Below are 26838 nucleotides of genomic sequence, written 5' to 3'. Positions count from 1 at the left end.
TAATCAAATAATATATATATATTTTTTTTTTTCTTTAAACTGAACGGTACGAACAAACTCCTTCGAGCTGTACGCAGTACTAACTTATGAAGTTTACTTGTATAATGTAACATATACTTTATTTTTATGCAAGTAACGAGTGTACATATATATGTACATATATATATATATATATATATATATACGCATAATATATGTATTTGAGTTTATATTTGTTTATTTTTTTTTTTTTAGTATTTAAATACTGATGTGCTTCACATGTATATAAACTTCTCACAAGTGACAAGTTAAACCAATAAACGCAAAACGTGTAGAGGGGTACATTAAATTTTTAATGTTTTCTTAATTATTTTTACATAAAATTTAATCAATTGAATAGCGCTCATCGGGATAGGTTCTCGTGCACGTACACGTAAAGGAACACCTACTCGTACTAGTGTATGTATGTATATTTGTAAGTAAACGTATATACGTACACGTATACATACACGCAAACACACACGCAAACACACACGCAAACACACACGCAAACACACACGCAAACACACACGCATGTGCTACATTGGCGCGTTTGTATTTCAAATACTCGCTATCAGGCCTTGCCGCATCCTTCTTCACAGTCCAGGAAGCCCATTACTGTATAACGACACTAAGCACTTTAGAACGTTTCTACAATACATATTATGGTAATAATGAAAGATAACGAGAAAAACGAATATGGAACTTTCCCTATTACTATAAATGAAGCGTATTCAGATAAGCAGACAGATAACATTATAAAAGGCAGAGGATCATTCTATGCATTGTATGAGAAAATAAAATTATTAATGTTATTTCTTACCTGGTATGCATTAAATGTAATGTACAATGTGGATAATAAAAAAGCATTAAATATGATAAAATTACCATGGCTTATTAGTTCAGTTCAATTATTTACAGGATGGATGTTTATATTTATATATTGGATAACAGGATTTAAGAAAGTACCAAAAATTTTTTCATATGACTTGTTCATAAAAAATATATGTATACAAAGTTTTTGCCATATATTAGTTCACTTGGGTGCCGTTATGTCTATGTCTTCAACGACTGTATCTTTTACACATGTTGTTAAAGCATGTGAACCAGTATTTACAGCCGTGTTATCAATAATATTACTAAAACAGTATTTAAAATTTAATAAATATATTTCTTTGTTTATTATTGTTGGGGGAGTTATATGTGCATCTATGAAAGAATTACATTTTACTTGGTTATCATTTTGTTGTGCAACGATTTCTAATTTTGGTTCATCTATGAGATCTATATTTGCAAAAAAAATGATGGCACAAAAATCAGTATTGGGTGAAAATTTAAATGCTTCAAATATATATGCATTAATTACTATTATTTCAGCTCTTATGTCATTACCATTGGTTTTATTATTTGAGGGTAAGGCATCATACAATTTTTTAGTTAACCATAAAGATTTACAGTTATCCCATTCTTTTAATGAAATTGCTTTAAAAATCCTTTTAAGTGGAGTATGGTATTACTTAAATAACGAAGTCGCTTTTATTTGTTTAGAAAAGGTAAACCAAGTTACCCATGCTGTAGCAAATTCTATAAAGCGAGTTGTTATTATCGTATCCTCTATTATTATTTTCCAAACACAGATGACTGTACTCGGTGCCATTGGATCGGCTGTCGCACTATTTGGTGCGTTCCTCTATTCAGTGTTTTAGAAGTGATATGGAGGAGTTGGCAATTTAACATTTTTTATTTTTTAGACTTTGACCCTTTCTTTTGCGCGCACGTTGTGCTCTGTGGATATATATGTCCATGCATATATACACCCATATACACACATGTATGCGTGTGCATGTACCTGTACATATACATATGCACGGTGCATTAGTACAGGAGGAGAAATCACGACCCAACCAAAAAATGCACCCGAAAAGTTTGAACCTTAAATATATCAAAAAGGAGAAATGAAAAGGAAAAAAAAAAAAAAACTTATAAAGAACAGCATTTGAAATTAATATGTATATTCGACTAATATATATATATAATATATATATATATATATATATATATATATATATATATATATATATATATATATATATATATACTTCCATACGTGAATATGTGTATGTATCTGTATACACACATGCGCACGTATGTATGCGCGAAGGATATTTTCCTATTTCGCCATCTCACCACTTGTCTGTTAATGTTTTTTAGATAGTTTTTATAAAATTAATTTTTAAATAGTTGTTAATATTTGACCTTTTTTTTTTTTAAAACTTAACACACATTGCATGTTATAGTGCATCATGTGTGTTTGTATTTATTCATTTATATATTTGTTTATTCATTTGTTTATTTATTCTTTTATTTTTTCGTTTATATATTTATTTATTTGTTTATCAATACACGTATTTATATATGTGTGTCTGTGCCCTCCCCACCACGTGTATCAACAATGCATGGGTGCGACAGGGGAAAAACTTTTTTATTTTTTTAAGAAAATCCCCCCACCATATAAATATATATATGTATGCTTATATACATAATATACACACACATATATATATATATATATATACATACACGCATACATATATATATACATTCGTGGGTACTTGTACGCATATACATATATATGTGTGTTACAGTACTTGTTTAAGTATATGACTATTTTACAGCATTTTTTCTATATAAATACACACACATACTTTATAGATTTTTTTTTTTTTTTTCCCTTTTTAAATTTATTCAAATTATGCATGTAATTATGTAATTAAAAAAATCAAATGCATTATATTGTATTTTCCACAGCTTAGCTTTACTTACCTTGCCTTTTTTACCATTGCATTTATGTGTAAATATGTAAATATATATATATATAAATAGAGAAAAAAATGGAAAAAAAATACTCCAGTTGATGATAATATACCATCGACCGAAATGTTTACAAACGTATTGCTGCAATATTTTTGCACAGTATACATACCTTTATTTTGTGTTCACATGATTATAAAACATATATTTATTTATTCATTAATATTTTAATTTTTTTAAAAGTTATTCCACATTGCAAATATATCTACAAATTTTGTTACAGTGGTAAAAGAAACAGTTTATAGAAGCTGAGAAACTGCAATGTAAGAACAGCTCCTTTTTTTTTTTTTTTTTTTTTTTTTTTCCATCTCCCTTTGCAAGTGTTTTTAAAGGGACAAAGAATAACGAGAGCAAAAACGGCATTAGGGTTATCCCTAATTTTTTAGCTCTCTACAATTTTTAACGCGCATAAGGAAAAGCAAGAAAATGTACATACATACGTGCATACATACATATGTGCATATATACATATGTGCATACATACATATGTGCATACATACATATGTGCATACATACATATGTGCATATATACTTGTGCCTACTGGTAAAATTTCACTAATGATAAAAAAAAAAAAAAAAAAAAAATGAATACATAGTTATCTATGCCTTATGTAGACACATTTTTTTTTAAATAGATACAGTATGCGTATTTTCTTTGGTAAGACTCTCATACGTTTTGTGTCATAGTTATAATTCGATTTCTTTTTTGCCATCTTTTTTGACCCTCCTTTTCTTCTTCAATTTTTTCTTCAGCTTCTTTATTTTATTTTATTTTATTTATTTTTTTTTTTTTTTTTTGTTTCTCTGTGGGGGATTAAATTTGTGTACAAACCCATAAGGGTACCTTTAACAAGTATAATGCATTACTCAATGTATAATTAGACTTCTCAATATATATATATAATTAAAGATGTCTTACTAAAAAATATAAGTAAAATAGCATCGTATACACATAAGAGGTACGCACAAGCAAATATTACTCATATGCATGCACATGCATATGCCCATACATATACACATAAGCATACCTACACATATCAGTTTAAAGAATGTACAGAAATAAATACCAGGCGAATATTCTTTCTCTTTTGCTAAGCGCGGGGTAAAAAATAATAGCTCATCAGTTGCAACAATAATAGCATCACCAGTATCAGTAATAGCAGTGATAGCATTAGTAACAGCAGTGATAGCATTAGTAATAGCAGTGATAGCATTAGTAACACTGCAAAAGTACAGAAGAGGTAAAACTTTTATACAACTGCATACCATTTAGCAGCAATGCGAATGCGGTGTGCCAAGTTGTCAAAAAAATAAAATAAAATAAAATAAAGTAAAATGGTAACAGCCGTAACAGTAATGAGGAACAACGCGCTCCTTACCCCTGTGTCTTTACAAATGACTACTACTTTTATACAGCTCGAAGCCTTTGGAGTTGTGGAAAACAAAAACGAAGAAAGGATGCGTCCGAAAAGTTTTAGATGATGCAATAAAATTAAGTGCAATTGAAATCATATCCGAAAATACATCTGACTCTTATATATACACAGCACCTGGAAAATTTAAATCTTTGGCCATAAGTCTACCCATTATAGTTCTCATAGTTAAAAATGTAATGTTCGAATTTTTTTTTTTTTTTTTTTTTTGTAGCTAGCGGACGATAAGTGCTTGAGTCTATCTGATGCATGCACACATGCAGGACTGTAGAAGCATACGCACGTCCGCACCCCCTTGTGTGCATCCCTCGCTTGCATCCCCCCCTCATTTATAAGCACCTTCTTTTATCCTACCTGTTCGCATAACACATAAAAGCAATTTCACCTTTTTCAGATGAACAAATACTTTTCCTTCAGAATTAGTATCATGGATGACAAAAGGTGTAGAAGAACATTTAGAATTTCTAATTTCCAGGTGGGGCGAACAGGAAGACTGTGTTATCTTTAAAACTCATTCACTGCATAATGCACACACACCTTAATGCGTTAATTTATAAACTCATTCACTGCATAATGCACACACACCTTAATGCGTTAATTTATAAACTCATTCACTTAATAATGCACACACAACTTAATGCGTTCTCTTCTTAACCTACCCCGCACGCTTGCCAACTGTTAGACAGTCACAAGGCTTTCAAACAAGTGGTGCACCATGCCCATGGTCCTAAACGAAGGATGGAATATAATTCAAATAAATTTAAAGGAATATACAGAAAAAGCGTTCAAAACAAAATATGTTGAAACCATTGATATGCAAATAAATGCTAGCATAAGAATAAGATGTATATACTTTTGTGATAAAATTTACAATAATGATGAATTAAAAGACGAATTCAAAATATTTTCCAAGAAAAAAGAAAAAATTAAATACATTCCTCCGCAATATTTGAACAAGCCTTTGAAAAAAACAACTATTAAAAATATTGCAAAGGAAAAGATAGCAAAAAAGGAGGGAGAAATAGAGGAAGAAAATGTTAATCACAGCATTTTGAAAAATACTCAAGGAGATAACAAGCGGGAGGACCAACTAGGGGGCAACAGTGAATCGCCAACTAAGTTTCCAACTGAGTCTCCAACAGAACTGACAAATGAACAGGACAAAAAACATAACAAAATGGAGGACATGACAGAAGGCATAGAAAACTACAGCTATCGGAATGAGGATACTGAGTGGGAGAATAAGAACGACGAAAACGATGAGTACTTAGTCAACATCATCCATAACATGGAGGGTGAAAACGAGCTGGAGAAGGACAATCAGAATGGAAAAAGAGACGAAATACCCAAAATGGACAATAATGGCCAAAGAAACGAAAATGAAAAAGAGCTAGCTGCAAATATATACAACGAAGCTGATATTAGTCACATAACCGAAATAAAAAACATCGAGATGGATTTGAACAATGTTCTCTATGAGGATATAAATTATGAAACGTATAATAACGATGACAATTAATACGTAGTCAATCTTCAAGTTGTTCGAAAAGAAAAGAGATTTGCAAACTGGTACGAGTAGCGAGTAGCTATGATCACTTGCAAACACGTAACAGTAGGTTGCACTACTTGAAGAGCTTACAAACAAGTGTATAAAAAAATGCATAGCTTGAAACCAACAAACAAATATCAGCCAGAAGGCAGGCGACTTTTTTTTTTTTTTTTTTTTTTTTAAAACACAAAAAAAAAATATCTGTTATTAACGACTAAATGTGTTTATCCGTGCATACAAATATATACATGCATGTACGTATCCATATATACACAAATGTCCGCACACATATACACACATATATGTACATGCGCAATGACAAAACTAGTAAAGGTCCGCCGCCAAACCCTGGAGCAGGTGGACAAATTTAAAGCCATTAACAGTACACAAATAATTTTTGTTGTACCTAAAAAAGGAATACAAAATAAAGGGAGAGGAGATGCACATTCTGTATATGTCACTGCTTGTCAGTATATGCTCGTTGATAACATTTCGACTTCGATCTTTTGTTAGCACTAGAGATAATTTGATAAAATTATTTAAGTCAAAGAATAAGTCAACAGTTAAGTAATCCATAACAGGATATAGCATTTCGTTTATGTTTGTAAGAACCGAATTCTTTATCAGAGTGCTCACTCTAAATGTGTGTATTGTTGATAAGTCATAAGGTAATTTATTCATTCTTCTAAAATATTTTATCTTTTTTAAAGTAATAAAATATATAGTTTTTTCAAAATGAGACGCATATAATAATATGGGTTTCTCAATTAATAATTTGGATGCGAAAATGATTGCTCTCTTTAAAATTTGTATATTCTTTTTCATCTGAAACTGATAATCCAAAATTAGTTGTTCAATATTTGCTTGTTCTTCATACAATTTTTTTAAATATACCATATGCTTTTTTTTCATTAATATGTTAATACATATTTGTGTAGCTACATTTCTCCACTTGACTTGAAAGAAAGAGCTTTTATCATATGTATTCTGCATCATGTTAAAGTATTCATCTTTATATGTAGACCTTCTAAAATTACAATCATTAAATTTGTTTATATATAAATTGGGAGGGAAGTGCTCACAAAAGTCTACATATATCATTTCATTTGATAAAAATATATCAACAACTCTGTTAATTAAGTGAACCAAATTTATTTCTTTCTGGTCTTGTAAAGACATATAATACATTCTCAATGATTTTAATTTTAATATTAAATTATTCGTATCAGTACACTGCTCAATTAATGGACAGTTCTTTAAACATTCAGATATAAGGTATATATTATCCTTCTTATAATTATATCGATGAATTATGGAAAATAAATACTCGTTATTTGTTATGCATGTTTTTTTTCGATAACTAATATATTGAGGCATTGGTATTTTTGTAAATTCGCAAACGTTCATATTTTTTTCCCTTAACAGAAAACGAATATCTACCATTATGTTATACACTAGTTTGCATTTGATAAAGAAGTTTATTTCCTCTTCGTTAAAAATTAATTTTTTCCCGTTTCCCAATCCCCTCTTTTTATTATTATCCCCTTGTGCTCCTCCGTCCCTTCCCCCCTCTCTAGGCGTCCCTTCTCCATCAAATTTCTGCCCCTGGTTGGACTTTCCTGCATTGACAAGCTTCTTAATCCCATTTCTTACAATTTTTGACAAGAAATTTTTTTTCTCATTACTTATTTTTCCCTCACTTTTATTCCATTCACTTTGGGCACGTTCCTTGTTCACCCCTCCTTTGATTACCATTTCATGCCTTGGATTTACATGACCACGGTCAGCTCTTCCTGCTTCCTCCACATGGTCAACTTCTTTAACCCTCGACTCCTCACATTTGTACGTGTAAAAATAATTAACAATTTCTATGGCGGGATCATTAAAGGAAAGAAGTAAATAATTCTGATACCGAAAAAATAGATTAAATATATGGCATAACTGAAAAATTTTTAGTTGCACATAGTAAGATTTTCTATTCAAATGGTAATGAAATAAATTTATGTACATGTTCACGTAAATATCTTCATTTGTATTACATAGATCATTTATTACATATACAAAAGAGTTGAAAGTATTCTCAAAAATAAATTTTACAGACAGGAAATTTTCTTTTAAATTGTAACTAGTTAAAGATTGATATTTATTTAAATATAAGACTTCTAAAATATCACATATCTTGTTACATATACTTGTAACATGAGATGGGAGAGGAGGGAAAAAAAATTTTTCCACCAACTTGTTTACATTTTTTAATATAGGATTTACAACAGCCATAAGTAATAAATTAAAAAAAGGTAGATATATATAATCTTCATCATTGAAAAAGTATATCTTATTCTGTGTATTATTGTCTTTACTTATATTTTTTTCATACATAGCGAAATATTTAAATAAATTTTTCATAATTATCCTGAACATGTCAGGAAATTTTATATTTCTGAAAATTTTACATAATTCTTTAAAAGCATGAACAAAATCTATTTCAACAAGAATATCTTTTTTACCATCATTTTTATTTCCATGTAATACCCTCTTCTCCGACATGTCATCTAAAGGATTATGTCCATCTGGATGAATATTTCCATAATTCTCTAAACCTGTTATATTACTATTGTACGGATACGAAATGGGGGTGAAATTATTAAAAACAAAAGTTTTGTCCTCGTGACTTTTACCTTTTATAAATGTAGAAAATTCCTTTGCCTTCACATCATTTGATTCATCAATAAATGAAACTATTTTCCTTTCACCCTTATCCTCCTCATTAGCACTTCTGCTAGTGGCAACGTTCGTCCGTTCGTCTTTTACTGCGGTATTGTAGTGTGCTGAATTGAAATCAGCATTACTGTAATCCGCCGCAATATAGTCCTTACCATTGCAATTAGCTTCGCTTTTATGTCCTGCTGAACTGGACTCCCGAACAATGATGGGGGGTTGAGAAGTTCTAGCCCCAGGTACTTCAGTTGGGGGAGTAACAGTTGGAACATCGGTGTTTCCTGCAAATTGGCTGGAAGTTTTTTCCTTCCTCGACATTTCGTTTAATAAACGAACGAAAGAGTTGGTGTTGTTCATATTTGCAATGCATTGAGAGAAATTAAGGAGGAAGTCATTTTTCATGAAAAGCATTTTGATTAAGAGAAAAAATATGGACGTTTCTACTTTGTACAAAGAATCAATGTGTAAACAATTTTTAATTTCTTCTATACCCAATTTAATGAGAAAAATGGTAAAGATATTACGAATCCTTTGGCATTTCAAATCAGCATATAAATCAAATATAAAAGAGCAAATAATAAAAGTACTGTTTTGATAAAAAGAGTATTTCTCCTTCAATTGTTGTATGTAGCATTTTTTCCTTTCATCATGTATATCATAGTCATAGGAATGATTCATTAGACTAGATTTTCTCGATAGGTAGTTCATCATGGTATCTTCCCCTTTAGTCCGACTAGTGATTACACCATTATTTACGCCATTGTATGTCTCATTATATGTGCCATACTTTACGCCAATGCTTGTTTCATTGTTTGTGCCATAGTTTACGTCAATGCTTGTCTCATTGTTTGCGCCATGGTTTATGCCAATGCTTGTCTCATTGTTTGCGCCATAGTTTATGCCAATGTTTGTCTCATTGTTTGCGCCATAGTTTATGTCAATGTTTGTCTCATTGTTTGCGCCGTAGTTTATGCCAATGTTTGTCTCATTGCTTTCCCCATTTGGATCATTCACCTTGTTTGCAATAATACTTTTGTTACTATAACCGAACAAGTAATGTGCGGCTTCCATTTTTTGCTTTTCGTAGGACAACTTTTTAACGTTCTTTATATTTTTATGGTTATGTATTAAGCATAGAAGGATCATATACATAGGCTGTTGCTGTATAATGTAAATAAATTCTTGGAGCTTTACCCTATTATGATCAAAGATGTGCGTATTTTGTGTGTGAATAATAGTAGGTAATGGTTCGTTCATATTTGCTATATTAGAAAGAACATAATTTTGATAATTCAAATAAAGGTCATTGTATAGTTTTTCATAGGAGTTTAATTTTAAAAGAAACTCTATATGTTTACTATACAAATCAGTTAAGTCCTTTTCATAAGACTTGATATAATTAATACTGTTACTACAATACTCTTCTTTTTTTAACAGTATTTGAATACGTTCCCAATTAATCATGTTAGACATTTGCTGTATTTCATAAATCATCTTTTCTATCTCTTGTTCATAATAAGGAGTGTACAAAATATTATCACTAAAGAATTTTTCTTTTCTTTCAATTCTTTTTTTTAATAAATTTATCTCATTTGCATATTCGTTGTAGTTTCGATATAAGTGTCTTTCACTGTTTTCCTTCTCATCATTATTGTCGATATCATCATTGTACATATTATTACCTTGCATCTCCTGCTCTTCATAGGTCAACCAACTTTTAATAATTTTTTTGGGGTCTTTAATATATACTAACTGCGTGTACCCTATTCCTAAATGACAATTTTGAGCATATCCCCATGCATATATATCGTTATTACTTAGCTGAGTATATGTAGCGTTTTTAACAGAAAAGATATTGTCGATATTTTCCTTTAAGAAGTAGGGAATCAGTTTAGGTTTATCTATATATGATTCCTTCTTTGAATCATAAAGTATTTGAAAATAGTTGTTATTACCTAGTCCAAATAATTTATTGTCATATGTTAGGAAAAACACATGTTGATATTTCCCTACAATCATCTTGACATTATTTATTTGATTATATAAAGTAGGTGCATCATAATATATAATATTTTTTAAAAGTTCTCCCCATATATATATAAAACCATCCATAGATAATAACATACTAAAGGTCCCACCAGCTAATATATCTTTAATATATATATATTCATTTAAAGATATCTTTTTAGGGTAACTTAACATGTAATGTATTTTCTCTGATAATCCTAATTTTCCATTACTTGCACTGCCACATACATATAATTCATTATTATCTGTTAAGAATAAACTATGACTAGTGCCTAACGAACATTTATATACCTTATGCATTAAATTAATTTTTCGAGGCAATAATATAGATCCTTCTGTGTAGTCTAATCCTAATCCTGTCTTACCACTCTCTGCATTTCCCCATACATATAATTCCCCATGTTGTAATTCTGTTCCATTGTTTGGTATGAAAGAATTATTAACTATACATGCACTATGATCATATCCTGCATATATATTTATAACATTATTTAATGATTTTATATGAATAGGTTCATAACAATCTTTTATTACTCCTATACCTAATTGACTCTTATCATTTTTTCCCCAACCATACACATGTCCTATATCGTTTAAAGCTAATGCATAGTTATTTCCACATGCTATTTTTATTATCTTATTAACACATATTTCTACATGAACAGGTACAGAAAATTTCTTTTTTAAATTATATTCCCCATTCCCTAGTTCTCCATCTTTGTTAACTCCTGATACGTAAACCTTCCCACTTTCTATCAAAAACACACTGAAATAGTCACTTCCGTCAATTATTTTTACCCTAGATCTTATCACTAATTCATTCTTTTCAAACAGAACTTGGTTATTACACTTATCTGGCCAGTATTCCCCTCCATAGGAATAAAAGTTGGCGGAAGCACCAATGGTAGCAGTAGCAGCAGTATCACCGCCATATAATGCATTTATAACCCTATTCTGGTAGTAGGTTAGCCTATCTAGTTTATAAAAATCGTTTAATATATCCCTTATGTGAACCTTTCCCCTCAACTCCTTGACGTACATGATGGGGAAGCGTTCCTCCTTGGCCAGTAAGCTAAGTGTCTTAACCCCCTTCCTCGCTCCTTTCCCCCATCCAGTGTTCTTACCACTTCCACTAACACCAATGCCACAATTACCTCTAGCACTAGCGATTCCAAGATCCATCCCACTTGCCACATTGGCCCCGAATTCTCCCTGGCAGTCTTCGTTTACCAAATAGTGCATTAGATCTTCATCCGAATCGGAGTTGAGCTCTTTTTCTAGCACACGGGAATTGGCATTCTCTTGCATACCCCCAAAAATAATCAAATCCCCAACAATTGTTACACCAAAAGCTATATATGTAGAAGCATGAAGATATACACATTTAAAATTAGTATTTATTTGCTTTGGTATTTTACAAGTATAATAAGAAGTATGACTATTTGAAATATTGAAAGTTCCCCATATGAAAACATCACCATGAATATTTAATGCAAATGAGTTAAAACAGCCAAAACTTAACATGAATATTTTTTTCTTATGATTAAAAAACTCTAATTTTTTAGGTAATAATATATCATCATCATTATTAGCATGCCCTAATTTATAAAATTTTCCATTCCCCCATGTATATACATTATAATCAGTATCTATACAACCAGAATGAGATTTACCTGAACATACATACACAATTCTTTTTCTATTTTTAAATATATTAATTAGTTGAGGTTTATTATAACTATTAATATTTCCTATTCCTAATCTTCCATTCCCACCATACCCCCAACTGTACATATCACCACTGAGTGAACAAGCTAAACTGTGTTTACTCCCAGCAGAACAGTGAATAACTGCTGTATTGTAATAGATATTCCCATTTTCTCTGTTATTTCCATAAAATTTGTATTTAGTACTATACCAACTTTCGCAGTTTATATTACTCTTATTTTTTTCTTCCTTATGTTGTTCTAAATATATTCGTGTAGGTTCATACACATTTTCATTTGTTCCATTTCCGACACAACCAAAATTGTTAAATCCCCACCCATATAAAAATCCCTCCGTTGAAATAGCTAGGGTATGCATATCACCACAAGAAATATATTTTATTTTTGTATATTCAGGTAATTTTATTTTAATAGGAAACGGAGTGAACCAATCTTCTTTTTCTTCAGTTTCGATAAGATTCTTTCGTTCATATAATTTACCTTTTTTATCTTCATAATGTTTGTTCGTTTTTTGAAAATTAACACTTCGCTCTGATTTGCATTTTTCGTCCTTCTCGATTATTTTCCCTTTCCCCGCCTGTGCTTCATTCCCCTCTATGATCTGCATAGAGACGTCTATACTTCCATCTTCGTATTTTACATTGCTATTTTTGTTTATCTCGTTCTGTTCTTCCTCCTTTTCTTCATGCGCGAATTTCCCCCTGTGCATAAGCGCGTTGGTACTGCAATCACTCCCCCTACCGCCTATTTTCTTCTCCCTGCTTTCCCCCCAGCTGTTGTCCCAACCTGTGTTCTCCCCTGCAATGCTAGAGATTCGATCCATGTCAAAATCTAGCAAGCTGTCAAGGCTACTTTTTGACGAAGAGGAGGTTTCTCTTTTCGTGTTAACCCCAAATGCACTAAGAAGTGCTTTATTGACTTTATTATTTATTTTGTTTAATTTTTTTTTTTTTTTATTTTCTTTTTCTTCTTCTATCGCTATATTAGTACTCTTCAGTAGACTCTTTTTTTTTTTATAACCTAGTAGTCCATTATTTCCCTTTCCAAAAGAGTAAATAGAACACCCATTGTCACTTATATTGTTTTTTACTAAAACGAAGGTTGTATAATTAGTACAACATATAGAAGACACTATAAAATTTTCAAAGAATTTTACAACTGTAGGCTTATTACAATATCGAGTGTGTATCCCTATACCTAACTGGTTGCTTGTATTTCCTCCCCAACAATAAGCTGCTGGTTTGTTCTTAAAATTACCGACGCACGCATAGTGGTCTAACCCCGAACTCACCTTAGGGCAAAAGCTAAAAATGTATTTATGTACTTCGTTCGTGTCATTATTTTCTTTGTTCATACTTTGCTTGATATGTCTTATACGCTTACATGAATGTGTCAACACAGGTACGTTTACCCATCCACAAGCATATATACATATACATATACATATACATATACATATACATATACATATACATATACATATACATATACATATATATATACATATATATATACATATACATATACATATATATATATATATGTATTTCTTTTTACGTGTATGACTGTACCAGGAATATAGAAAATATATGATATATTTTTTTTTTTTTTTTTTTTTTTTTTCTTCTTTTTAATTTTTATATTCGTATTAAAACGGATAAAACTTTTCTGTAAAAACGGGAATCACCCTTCCCCCTGTGAGTTAAAGAGTACAACTGAGATGAAGAAAATGGAAAGTTCTAGAAAAGGCAGAAGCTAGACGGAGCTTTGTCAAAGCGTGCAAAACCCTGGAAAAAGCTCCTCAAAGCGAGAAATGATAAAAATGAGCAGAAATTAGTACAAATGAGTAGGAATTAGTACAAATGAGTAGGAATTAGTACAAATGAGCAGAAATGATTACAAATGAGTAAAAATTAGTACAAACGAGTAGAAATGATTACAAATGAGCAGAAATTAGTACAAATGAGCAGAAATTAGTACAAATGAGCAGAAATTAGTACAAACGAGTAGAAATTAGTACAAATGATCAAAAATTAGTACAAATGAGCAAAAATTAGTACAAATGAGCAGAAAAAGGAGTTGAAAGAAAAGCGGCAAAATGGGTTTCATAATGGTGTTGTAAATATGAGCTACAAAAAAGTTAAAACAAAAAAAAACGAATGCACAATAGAATAATAATAATTTTAGGAGGGACACCAAAAAATGCAGAACTGTTTCTGCTAAACGTGAAAAGGCAGTAATTCAACCTGTTTCTCAATTGTTTTAATTTTTTTTTTTTTTCTTTTTTAACTTCGAGTTAAAACCAGCATAATATGTAGTATATATATGTCTTTATCAAAAGTGGTGAAATCAAAATTTTTTTTTTTTTTTTTTTTTGGGTGCATTTTCTTCTATGCACTTTCATTGTACATATGAGCAAGTATATTACTGAAAATAGCATAAAAAATAATACGAAAAAAAATCGTTTTATTTCATTCAGTTTTGCCCTATTCTGTTATATTTTGCTTAATTGTGCGTAATTCATTTATTTTATTTTTACTTTAAATTTTCCATTAATTCGCAAACAATTTTTTCTTTTACACGTATATACGTGTATATATATGTGTATGTATTTATGTATGCATGTATATATTGTAAACCTTCCGTAAAATACCCAACCGAATACTCTTTTTGGAGGCCAAAGAAATTTAAGCTATCTAGTAGTGTTACCTTTGTTACATATATAAGTATATTTATATGTATATATATGTTTATATAATCATGCTGGCAATAATTGGCATACGTGACCTTTATATTAACAAAATTTTGTACAGCTAATTGAAATACTGATGATGAAGAGAACATTTCCACAAGAGTTGTATATATGCATTTTGTTGAAAAAAAATATATACGAAACTAAGAAATTTTGGATGGAATGATAAGGGAAAACAGCTTCCTTTTTGCTGTGGAAAAAGAAAAATTTGAAAGCGAAAATCTTGAAGTACTAAAACGAAGAACATACAAGTTACTGTTCTTACACAGTTGAAGATGGAAAGTTAAAATAAAAAGTAGTAATTTCTTCAGGAGGAATTAATTTTTTTCGGGAAATAAATTTTTATCCTACATACGGGCGAAATTTTGTTAGGAGTATTTATGTTATGTATGCATTTATATATTGTGGTATCGTGGTACTGTGGTATTTTAGCATTTTAGTATTGTATTATTTCAGTATTTTAGTATTGTATTATTTCAGTATTTTAGTATTGTATTATTTCAGTATTTTAGTATTGTATTATTTCAGTATTTTAGTATTGTATTATTTCAGTATTTTAGTATTGTATTATTTCAGTATTTTAGTATAATTTTTTTTTTTTCTCTCTCTTAATGGGGGTTTGATATTATTTTTACCTATTTATTTATATATTTTCGTTTATTTTTTTTTTTTTTTACGAATTTATTTATATATTTTTGTTTCTTGTTTTTTTATTTATTTATTTTCTATTTATTTTATATTTATTTTCTATTTATTTTCCCTCTGTATTGAGATTTAGTATTTTTCTGATTTTATTTTTTGTCATCCCCTTTTTACAAATATGTAATTTACATACGTTTGGGCTTACCTCTACCATCCATTCTCATAATGCGCAGCATAAGTGCAAACATACATATACATACACATATGCATACACATATGCATACACATATACATACACATATGCATACACATATACATACACATACATACACATACATACACACTCATACGCACATACATAACCATATGAAATTTATGACCAGTTAAGGAAAAAAAAAAAAAAAAAAAAAATGCCTAGCAAGTCAGGAAGAGTTAGAATGCCCGCTGATAACAGACTTCCTGTTTCAGCTTCCTTAAAAACGTCCGAAATTTGGAAAAATTCTGTTGGTTATGATCCGTATGCTTCTATTGAAGAATTAAATAACAAGAAAGAAATAAAAAATGAAGAAATAAATGAAAAGGCAAAAAACTTATTTAACTTGGCAAGGCTAACTGGTAATGTTTCCAGTACCATACCTGGAGCCTGCACACTTTGCAATTATGTTGGTCATTTACCTTACCAGTGCAGGAATTTTCTTAACTTGGAGAAACATAATTTTCAGAAGGATATAAAGGAAAATGAGGAAGACGATTTAAAGGAAAGAAGAAATTTGGGTCTTATAAGCAGCGAAAGTGAAGTTGACAGTGGAAGTGAAAGCGGAAGTGGAAGTGGAAGTGGAAGTGGAAGCGGAAGCGGAAGCAAAAGAAGCCATGGTAACGTCCACCATCGAAGGAGCAAAAAGAAACACAAAAAAAGAAAAAGCAAACACGACGAACGTAAACGTAAGAAACTCAAGCAGAGTAGCGACAGCTACATCGACAGTGATGGCAAACATAGAGAATGGGAAATTCGTAAAAAAAGGAAAGAGAAGAAGGAGAAGAAACACAAAAAATATTATGAGAGTAAAAAACATAAACATAACGTAAAAGATAGTCGTAGTAGTGAAGACAGTAAAAATTGCAAAAAAGTAAAGGTCAGAAGTAAAAAAGACGATAAAAAAAAAAAAAAAAAAAGGAAAAAAGAGAGAATGATTACATAAGGAAAAAGGAAAAGCATAACAAAAGCCGCTCTTCAAGTTTGGAATTTTAACAAATGCTAATTTTTTTTGAGTTACAGAAATTATTGTTAGGAGGAAAATTTTAACAACAGAAACAAAACATAAAGATTTTTAAAATAGTGAGCTGAACAAAGTGAGTACAAAATAGACAAACCTCTGAAAGTGCAAGGAGAAACTGTTTTATTTTTTTTTTAAATTTTATTAATTTTATTAATTTTATTAAATTTATTAATTTTATTAAATTTATTAATTTTATTTAAAACAAGTTAAGAATATCTCTGCCTTATTGCACATCATTTAACCACGCGTTTAATTTTTCCCGGAAATTTTAGAATCGGCATATATGTACACAAATATATGTATGCGCAAATATATATATGTACATATGCACTTCACCGAACGCGCGGAAAGGGGTATGTGCGTTTTTACGCACCCGTTAAATAATTAACCCGTAATAAACCTTTATTTGTTGCCCCCCTTCAGTTATGTCCGTTTATCCTGCTTTATTATTTCTTTTTAATTTTAATTAATGAACTATTATGATTATATGAAACAGAGATGACAGATTTTTTATTTTATTTTTTGTGTAAAATTTATTTATTTTTAATTTGTTCCTTGTTTCATCCTTCTTTTAAATTTTTAACTGATACAAACAAGCTTTATTGATTTTCGTTTTGTAAAGATAACTCTGTGGTAAACACACACATATATGTGTACGTAAAATATTTATATATATGTGCGCACATATATACATATAATATACGTGTACTGCTCAAACGCAGTCCCTTCCTGCTTTCATTTTTCTCCCTTTTTTGCGGAAATATAGAAAACAAAAAGGTCCATTCATTATTATCATTCTAAATTGTTAACACATATAGGCTGCTACTTTAACGAAGTTTGCTCTTCTTTTCCTTCTTACCAACATCGTTATATTACTATGACCAATGAACCACGCTCCTACTATGGCAAACGTGAATGCAGGTATATTGGGGGGGGGGAAACCAAGAGAAAGGGAGAAAGGGAAAAAGGGAAAACGGAATGAAAAATAGTACAGCACTTGATAAATGTAGCACTTCGGCACATTAAATGTAAAAAATGAAAATATCTTACATCAAAATGATATTTTTTTAAAAATATACTAATGTAGTATATATACTGCATTACTGCCATGAGTATGAACTCACATACATCTGTTGTATCACGCCTTTCCTTCTATTTCTTACTGTAAGAACCCACATTGTACTTACAAGGTTTGCTACATCATACTTGTACAGCGTGATATACAACTGTTAACATTATGTATATAAACATTCGTATTATCTACGTAAATTATGAGAACGTACTATTATTATGGTATTATGTTGTTATGTTGTTGTTCTGCTATGTTACTGTATTATTCTATTTTTTCCTCCTTTTTATTATTTTAATACCAAGTAAAATTTTTTTTAGCAAAATTAACGAACTCCGGAATTAGTATGTCCGTCAGGGAATTATTTAAAACGTTCTTCATACGTATGTATATATATATATATATATATATATATGTATATATATAGCACAACATCCATTTTTAATTTATTTTTTATTTTTACTTATATTCTTTTATTTTCTTTTCTTTCATTTAATTTCATTTCATTTCATTTAATTTTATTTAATTTTACTTTTAATTTTATTTTTTTTATTATTTTTTTTTCTTTTTTAGTGTTTTACCTTGCACAAAATTTCATTTCGAATTTGCTAAAATTCGCTAAAAAAATGAAATGTGTGTGACAAATATAACAAAAAAAATTGCTTGTATTTATTCCCCTTTTTCTTTTTGACGTTAATTTTTTTTTTTTTTTTTCATTTTTCCTCGTTTGCTTGTTATGAATGTTGATGCTTTATTTTAGTTTTGCACTATAAAAGTACAAATGTATACTTAAATACTCGCGTGCAAATAGGTACATACAAACATGTACACGCAAGTGCGACAAACAAGTACATATATGTGCGTGCAAACATGTACACTTAAGTGCGACAAAAACCTGCCCGTATTAGCTGCACTGATATAAATCTTTTTCGAACGGTGGAATGCAGAATTGAAGAATTTCAGAATTGCAGAATTGAAGAATTGCAGAATTGCAGAATTGAAGAATTGAAGAATTTCAGAATTGCAGAATTGAAGAATTTCAGAATTGCAGAATTGCAGAATTGCAGAATTTGTTTTTATTTTTAAATTTGAAAAACAGTAATGTTATCGTTTAAGAGTCCGATAAATATGGGGAAGCATTCCGATGAGTATTACTATAAAGCAAAAGAGAAGGACAATAGTAGCAGAAAAAAAAAAAGAAGAGAAAGAAGCTATGACAAAAGTGAGAGAGAAAAAGAAATAGATGATGAAGATATGAGAAAGTATAAAAATTATCAAGAGGAGAAAAGTTATAGGAAGAGGGACAGTGAATATTACAAAGAGAAAATAATTAAAGAGAGAAAAAATAGCTTAAAAGAAAATCATAAAAAAATGAAAGTGAAAGAATATAACCATTGTAGTGATGAGGAATACAAGAACGTTTATGCAAATGATAACAAGCATAACAAGTCATATGATTTATCATCAATTAGTTCAAAACATGTAGAATCCCCAACAAAAAAAAAATTTCAGGGGGATAAGTATGAGTACCAAAAAAATGAAAGAGGGAAAAGACGTAACATGGAAGAGATGGATGAAAAGAGGTATGCACATAAGTGCGAAGGGAAAGAAAAAGAGGAGGTAGAGGAAGAAGAAAAAAATAATAATAAAGTAAAACACAACAAAAAAGGGGCTCATTGTAGTGACAACTACTCCAGTGGTAGTAGCTCAGCAGAACGGGAAAAATACTACAAAAGGGGGAAAATTGGAAAAGGAGTAAGAGAAGAAGAAGAAGAAGAAGAAGAAGAAGAAGAAGAAGAAGAAGAAAGGGGAACAGAAAGAGGAGAAGAAGAAAGAGCAGAAAAGGACTTGGATAAGGAAGGAAAAAAAAAGAAAAAACATCACTACAGCTATGCACGGAGTGATTCCCATAGCACAGTAAGGGGAAAACACGATGGCAAAAGAGAGTATGAAAAAAAAAGGAAAAAAAAAAAAAGAGATAGTTACGACGGGGTAAGCAGTAAGAATGATGAGGAGGAAGAGGAACAAGAGGAGCAAGATTACCAAAAGGAAAAAAAAAAAAAAGAAGGAAAAGAAAGGAGCAGAGAACAGATGAGTGGGGGTAAAAACCGCGTAAAGGAGCACGCAAAAGGTGAAGAAGAAAATGCGGAAGAGGATGAAGAAAAAAAGGAGGATCCTAATAAACTTAGCAGACTAGAAAGACTAAAGCTGTTTGCGGAAAAAATAAAAAAATCAGGGAATGAGAAAACAGGGAAAGGCACAAAATTTTCGTTAACCACTACAAGTAGTAGTGCACACAAAAAGGTACATTTAGAGGTTTTTATGTTAAATAGGAAAGAGGAAGACGGGACGAATATTAATAGAAATATATCCTTGGACGAGACCATTTTGAATGATGAAAATCGTTATAGAGGAGGTGAGGAGGACGGTGGTCTTATTATGGGTATAAAAAAAAATGGGGAAAAGGGACTAGGAGAAAAAGATGAAGAAGAAGTGGAACAGGGAGAAGACCCATTAGAACTGTTTATGAAAAATTTAGAAATAGAAAATATGGAAGAGGGGGATGATAAGGAGGAGGACGGAAAAATAAGAGCTAATCAGTGCATAACGTTAGACGAAATTTATAGCTACCATATGAACAGACACAAATTTGAAAAAGTGCAAAGTGAGGGGGAGGATGACAATGCGAATAATTCTAATGAAGCTGATAGGACTGAGGAGAAAGAAATATGTGATAAGGAAATGAACAAAAGTAGGATTCAAATGAACAATGCTTCTAGTGAAGAAAATCAAATGAAAAATGCATCGGATGAGGAAGATGAAAAATTTCACAAACTGTTCATCGAGGCACTTAAGAAAAAAGCGGAGGACGATGTGAAGAAAGAAAATGAGAAGGAAGTAAAAGTTACAGCAGAAAATGGTGTAGCAGGAAAAGAGGATGACAAAAGGAGCGCAAAAAAGAAGCAGGAGCTGGAGATTGGAGTAATAAGCGATACAGAGGAAAACTCAAATGAAGACTTAAGTGACGACAGCGAGTTCAACTGTGAAACGAATAGTTTGAAAAAGGTTAACAAGAAAGTGTTACAGGTCAATCATGACGAAATTGAGTATTTACCAATAAAAAAAAATATTTATGTACAAGTAAGTGAAATAACAAATATGAAAGAAAATGATGTTGACATGTTTAGAAAAAATAATGGAAATATAATTGTGAGGGGTAAAAATTGTCCTCGTCCAGTGCAATACTTTTATCAATGTGGATTACCTTCAAAAATTTTACCCATTTTAGAAAAAAAAAATTTTAAAAAAATGTTCAACATACAAATGCAAACTATACCTGCACTTATGTGTGGTAGAGATGTTATAGCTATAGCTGAGACAGGTAGTGGAAAAACCTTGTCCTATTTATTTCCTCTAATTCGACATGTTTTACATCAACCACCTTTGAGAAAAAATGATGGACCTATAGGTATTATCCTCACACCTACAAGAGAGTTAAGTATACAAGTAAAAAATGAAGCAAAAGTATATTGCGATTCTGTTAGTTTAAAAATATTAGCAGTATATGGAGGTTCCAATATAGGAAAGCAATTGAATACTTTAAAAAGAGGAGTAGAAATATTAGTAGGTACTCCAGGTCGTATTATAGATATACTAACTATTAGTAATTGTAAAGTAACTAATTTGAATAGAGTATCATTTGTTGTATTAGATGAAGCAGACCGTTTGTTAGACTTAGGATTTGAATCTCAGATTCATAGTATATTAAATAATTGTAGAAAGGATAAACAGACAGCTATGATTTCTGCTACGTTTCCGAATTATATACAAACCTTAGCAAAAAAATTATTATATAAACCTATAGAAATAATAGTTGGAGAAAAGGGAAAAACGAATAATAATATTTATCAGTTTGTTGAAGTACTGGATGAATCTAAAAAAATTTTTCGACTTTTAAAATTACTAGGTGAATGGGTAAAATATGGGTTAATTCTTATTTTTGTTAATAAACAGTTAGAAGCAGATGTGTTATATTTAGAATTATTCAAATATGATTATAAAACGTTAGTATTACATGGAGGGCAGGATCAAGCAGATCGACAATGTACTTTACAGAATTTTAAAAATGAACAAAACAAAATTTTAATTGCTACTTCTGTTATGGCGAGAGGAATAGATATAAAAAATATTATACTAGTAATTAATTATGAATGTCCAGATCATATAGAAGATTATATTCATAGGATTGGTAGAACAGGACGATCTAATAATATAGGATATGCTTACACGTTTATTACACCTAATGAACATTCAAAAGCGTATGACATTTATAATTTAATTAAAAATAATATTTATTACTTAAATAAAACAATAGATATACCACCTGAACTTGAAACCATGGTTCAACAATATGCAAATAGTAACTCCGTAGACATTAAAAAAAAAAAAGGATACAAAGGAAAGGGATACAAGTTCACACCTAATGAAAAGTCAAGGATGCAATTAGACAAAGCTCTTGCCAAAAAGGAGCTCGGTTTAGTAGTAGAGGAAAATGCGGACAATGTAGATGTGTATACCTCCGACGGGGATGTAGAAAACACTTCGAGTAGGGAAAATGTGAATATGCCATCTAACGCTGTAGTGCCACCTTCCCCTAACACGCCACTTAGCCGTAGCATACCAATTAACAATAATACGCATCCTAACCATAACACGCAGTCTAACCATAACGCTCCGCTTAACGCGGACCCTAATGAGATGAAAAAAATCGAACTAGAAATACAACGAATAAAGATGAACGACACAATGAACTTATCATTGAAAGCAAAAAAAATAAACGAACTGATGAAAACATATAATTTTATTGCACATCATCAAAACAACTACAGGAGTGTTAATATATCCCAGGAGAATGATATTGACAAGGCTGCAGAGCAAGAAGCATTAAAAGCAACAGAACATATAAAGGATGAAAAAGAAAGGCAAGCTACATTTAACAAAACCAAGGAGGATATTAAAAAAAAATTAATAAATAACAAAATGCAAATGGAATCGAGAAATGAAAGTATTCAAAGAAATATGCTTTTAAATGTTATCAGAACAAAAAATATGAAGAAATATTCCCCTTACTTACCACATACATATATTACAGAGGATAACACAATTTTAGAAGAATTTTACATTAATGATTACCCACAACATGTTCGTTTAAAAATTTCTCATCGCGATGTTTTGGCAAGAATTGCTGATATGTCAGGAGCTAGCTGTCAAATTAAAGGACAATATGCTAACCCATCCAAACCAAATAAAACCAATTTCTTACTAGACACTAAACCACTACACATAGAAATTACTGCATCAACATACAATCAAGTACAAATAGCTCGAAATGAACTCACATCTCTTCTTAATGATTTTATGCAAAAATGTAACATCAAAAATCAGAAAACAAGTGCTGTATATAGTGCCTTTCGTTAGTATTCTTTCAAGCCCCCAAAAAAAAGGGTTGAAGAAATGTAATTGACATAGTGTAACACTGCAACAAGATAAGCATTAACAGTCGAAGAGGGGTAGCAAGTGAATGTTTGGATATTGTCACCTTAGAGAGGAATAAGTTTTACACTCGGCACTCATGCGTGAATAAAAAACTGGGTGGGGGTTACTGTTTTGTTTTTGCAAACTCTTAAAAAAAAAGGAAAAAAAAAAAAAAAAAGCGGGATATTACAAACATTTAACGAACTGTGTTACTCTTTTGTGTTATTTTCATGCTATTTGTTAATCCTTTCTACGATTAACACGTTTTTCATGCTTTCATTTTTGTTGTTATGTACATATGGTTATGCCACTGTGAATAGGCCTTATTTATTATTTTTTTTTAATTACAGATCTATATTTTAAGGTACATGTGCATTTATGAAGAATTGTCATGTTAAACTTATTTGTTTTTTTACCCACTCATTTATTTCCCCGTTTATTTATTTATCTGTTCATTTATTTATCCGCGCATTTATGTACCTATTTATCCATTTACCTATTTTTTTGAGTTTTTTCAAGTCCATTGAACATTGCATACTTTTGCAATAAGAAAGTGCATAACACGTTGCATTTTGTTTTATCATAATTACATTAACTCTTTGCAAACATTTTTAATAAAATATTTTCCTAATTCTCCTTATTTTCCTTAACACGTTCATATAGGTGCGTCGAAACTGTATTGCTAATGAATAGGCATAAAATTGCACATGTGTGAAGATCAGTGAGAGTTTGCATGTAATTATATGTGTGTGTATGTCAAGGAAGGCACAACGACTGTGCTAATTCTATAAAAGTTATTTTCCCCAAATTATGGCAACACAATAATGTTGTTTTTTTAAAATGTTTAAGAAGATAGTTATGCATTTTTATGCATTTACATAAATTTTTATGCATTTACATAAATTTTTATGCATTCACATACATATTTATGCATGTTCATATGTTTTTATACATGCTCATACATTTTTATGCATGCTCATACATTTTTATACATGCTCATACATTTTTATGCATGTTCATACATTTTTATACGTGCTCATACATTCTTAAACATGCTCATACATTTTTAAACATGCTCATACATTTTTAAACATGCTCATACATTTTTAAACATTTATGCTTAAAATTTTTAAAATACTTCACAGTTGAGACAAAAAAAAAAAAAAAAAAGGGGAAGAAGCCATATATCTATATACACATATACGCATGTCTTCTATACGTATACACGAATTTTAGTTTACATTTGTATTTTTGCATAGGAACATAAAAATAGCAAAAAAACAAAAAAAAGAAAATTCCGCATAGCAGGTGCTAGCTAAAAAGTTATTTTTTTATGAACAGTACATAATTATTTTCGCGCTAAAAAATGGTAAAAATTATGTATGTTCATATGTTTATGTATCAAATTTAACTTACTAACAGGAACATTAATTTACGAACAAAAGGGGCATTGACGCAAACATTTATTCTTGCATAACATTTAGCTGCTGCATTATTCAAATTTTTGGAAATTAAATGGTGAACAAAATGCACACACACAAGTTGTATGCAAGCCGGAAATGTGTGCATTTTTTTTATTGTTATAAGCTAGCTGTAGTGAGGGTGCAAATAAAAAAAAAAAAAAAAAATATGAACAAGCAAGCTACATGATACCCATGTACATACATCCTAATGTACACATATCCACGTGGGTTTTCTCCCCCGATTACTCATCGAACTCCTGAGTATTCATTTTGTCGTATATCCCCTCCTTGTCAAGGTCTTCATCCATCCCCTCAAAGTTATTAGCACCATCGTCTAGGGCGTGTGCAAAATCATTTGGGCTATCACTTTTATTGTTATCATCCGTTTGAGGCATAATATCCACACTGTTATTTGAATTTTTATTTATGTTCTCATTATTTATATTTTGATTTTCACTATATTGTATATTTGGTGGGTTTCGTGTCATAAAATTACGTCTATCATCTAAAAATATTAAATCTCCTCTGTTATAGGACAAAACTATTTCAGTTATTTGTTTTGGTTGATTATTTAAATCATTACCAAACCATCTCCTTGTATGTAATGACCCTTGTACATATATTCTTCTTCCTTTTCTTAAATATTTATCCACCAGATCTACTATATTCTGGTCATAAACAACTATTCTATGCCAATCTGTTTTCGATTTTAATTCATTTGTATTTCGATCTCTCCAGAATTCATTTGTTGCTAAACTAAACGTAGCTACTTTATCTCCTCCATTTAAAATTTTTATGTCTGGTTCACATCCAACTCGTCCAATTAAGGTAATTTTATTTAGTGATTTTTCACCTACTACTGGTCTATTATTAAAAAATCTTTTATTATTATCATAATTATTGTTGTCATTTTGTAAATTGAGTTTTACAATATTAACCCTACGAGTACTTATTATCCTCTTATTTAAAATGCTATTCAAATTGTGTATTTTTACTGTACTTATGTAACCCCATATTTTGGAAAAATAATTTATGTATATTATACTCACCAAAAGTAAAAGTTTCATTCTTTATGTCAGACTTATTGGCATAATGCAAGTATGCACTAAAATGGTTCACGTTAACCTATATCGCGCATATATAAGCACACCGGGGCACGTTCATACATGCGTTACACATATATACATATGTACATGTATTTATATATTTGTGCATATAAATATATATATTTGCCTCTATGATATCTACAGCAATGCTGATGCCAAAGAACGATATGGTGAAGCATAAATAAATAAAAAAAAAAAAAAAAAAAAAAAGAGAAGGGGTACAAACAACTAAATCGAGAGAAATCTTCAGTTTATACCATTATCCTTCTTTACGCTTTTCTTATATTTCATTCTCTCTTTTTCTAATTTCTACGAATAACCATAAAAATTGAAAATATGCACAGTGATAGAGCTACATAAATATATACATATACAAATACATACGTACATATATATGCTTATATATACGCAGTTCATATCTGTGGTAGAATGAAACCAATAAGCCATTCAACGATGATTTAAAATATAAGGCATAACAGTGAAATGGCTATGGCTCATTTGGGGTAACATTTTTTTTTTTTTTTTTTTATAAATTTGTTAAATTATGAATAACACAAGGCATAACACCGATTTTCTTCTGAAGGACTCTCCCTTTTTACATACAAAAAAAGCCAAACATTATTGGGTTATATGTAAGTATATGTATGCAT

The 26838-nt window shown here is 30.4% G+C and overlaps 6 protein-coding genes across 6 annotated transcripts; 4 read left to right on the top strand and 2 right to left on the bottom strand.

Moving 5' to 3' along the window:
* Positions 1 to 692: 692 nt before the first annotated feature.
* Positions 693 to 1724, top strand: PmUG01_06016600 (triose phosphate transporter, putative; the record flags this gene model as incomplete). The annotated part of the gene is made up of 1 exon (XM_029003734.1): positions 693 to 1724. The coding sequence occupies one exon, from the start codon at positions 693 to 695 to the stop codon at positions 1722 to 1724; it is 1032 nt and encodes a 343-aa protein (XP_028859823.1).
* Positions 1725 to 3938: 2214 nt separating this feature from the next.
* On the top strand, positions 3939 to 5841 carry PmUG01_06016500 (transcription factor IIb, putative; the record flags this gene model as incomplete). The annotated part of the gene is made up of 4 exons (XM_029003732.1): positions 3939 to 3991; positions 4306 to 4498; positions 4717 to 4797; positions 5005 to 5841. 4 exons carry the CDS (start codon positions 3939 to 3941, stop codon positions 5839 to 5841), a joined length of 1164 nt encoding a protein of 387 aa, XP_028859822.1.
* A 354-nt stretch (positions 5842 to 6195) lies between these two features.
* On the bottom strand, positions 6196 to 13698 carry RCC1 (guanidine nucleotide exchange factor, putative; the record flags this gene model as incomplete). The annotated part of the gene is made up of 1 exon (XM_029003731.1): positions 6196 to 13698. The coding sequence occupies one exon, from the start codon at positions 13696 to 13698 to the stop codon at positions 6196 to 6198; it is 7503 nt and encodes a 2500-aa protein (XP_028859821.1).
* Positions 13699 to 16148: 2450 nt separating this feature from the next.
* PmUG01_06016300 (conserved Plasmodium protein, unknown function) lies at positions 16149 to 16937 on the top strand (the record flags this gene model as incomplete). Its single annotated transcript, XM_029003730.1, has 1 exon — positions 16149 to 16937. One exon carries the CDS (start codon positions 16149 to 16151, stop codon positions 16935 to 16937), a length of 789 nt encoding a protein of 262 aa, XP_028859820.1.
* Positions 16938 to 19185: 2248 nt separating this feature from the next.
* Positions 19186 to 23562, top strand: PRP5 (pre-mRNA-processing ATP-dependent RNA helicase PRP5, putative; the record flags this gene model as incomplete). Its single annotated transcript, XM_029003729.1, has 1 exon — positions 19186 to 23562. The coding sequence occupies one exon, from the start codon at positions 19186 to 19188 to the stop codon at positions 23560 to 23562; it is 4377 nt and encodes a 1458-aa protein (XP_028859819.1).
* A 1762-nt stretch (positions 23563 to 25324) lies between these two features.
* SSB (single-stranded DNA-binding protein, putative) lies at positions 25325 to 26149 on the bottom strand (the record flags this gene model as incomplete). The annotated part of the gene is made up of 1 exon (XM_029003728.1): positions 25325 to 26149. The coding sequence occupies one exon, from the start codon at positions 26147 to 26149 to the stop codon at positions 25325 to 25327; it is 825 nt and encodes a 274-aa protein (XP_028859818.1).
* Between the last annotated feature and the right edge of the window lie 689 nt (positions 26150 to 26838).

Source organism: Plasmodium malariae (genome assembly GCF_900090045.1).
Source record: "Plasmodium malariae genome assembly, chromosome: 6".
Classification (NCBI taxonomy): Eukaryota; Apicomplexa; class Aconoidasida; order Haemosporida; family Plasmodiidae; genus Plasmodium; species Plasmodium malariae.
This window is presented reverse-complemented; position numbering and strand designations above follow the sequence as displayed.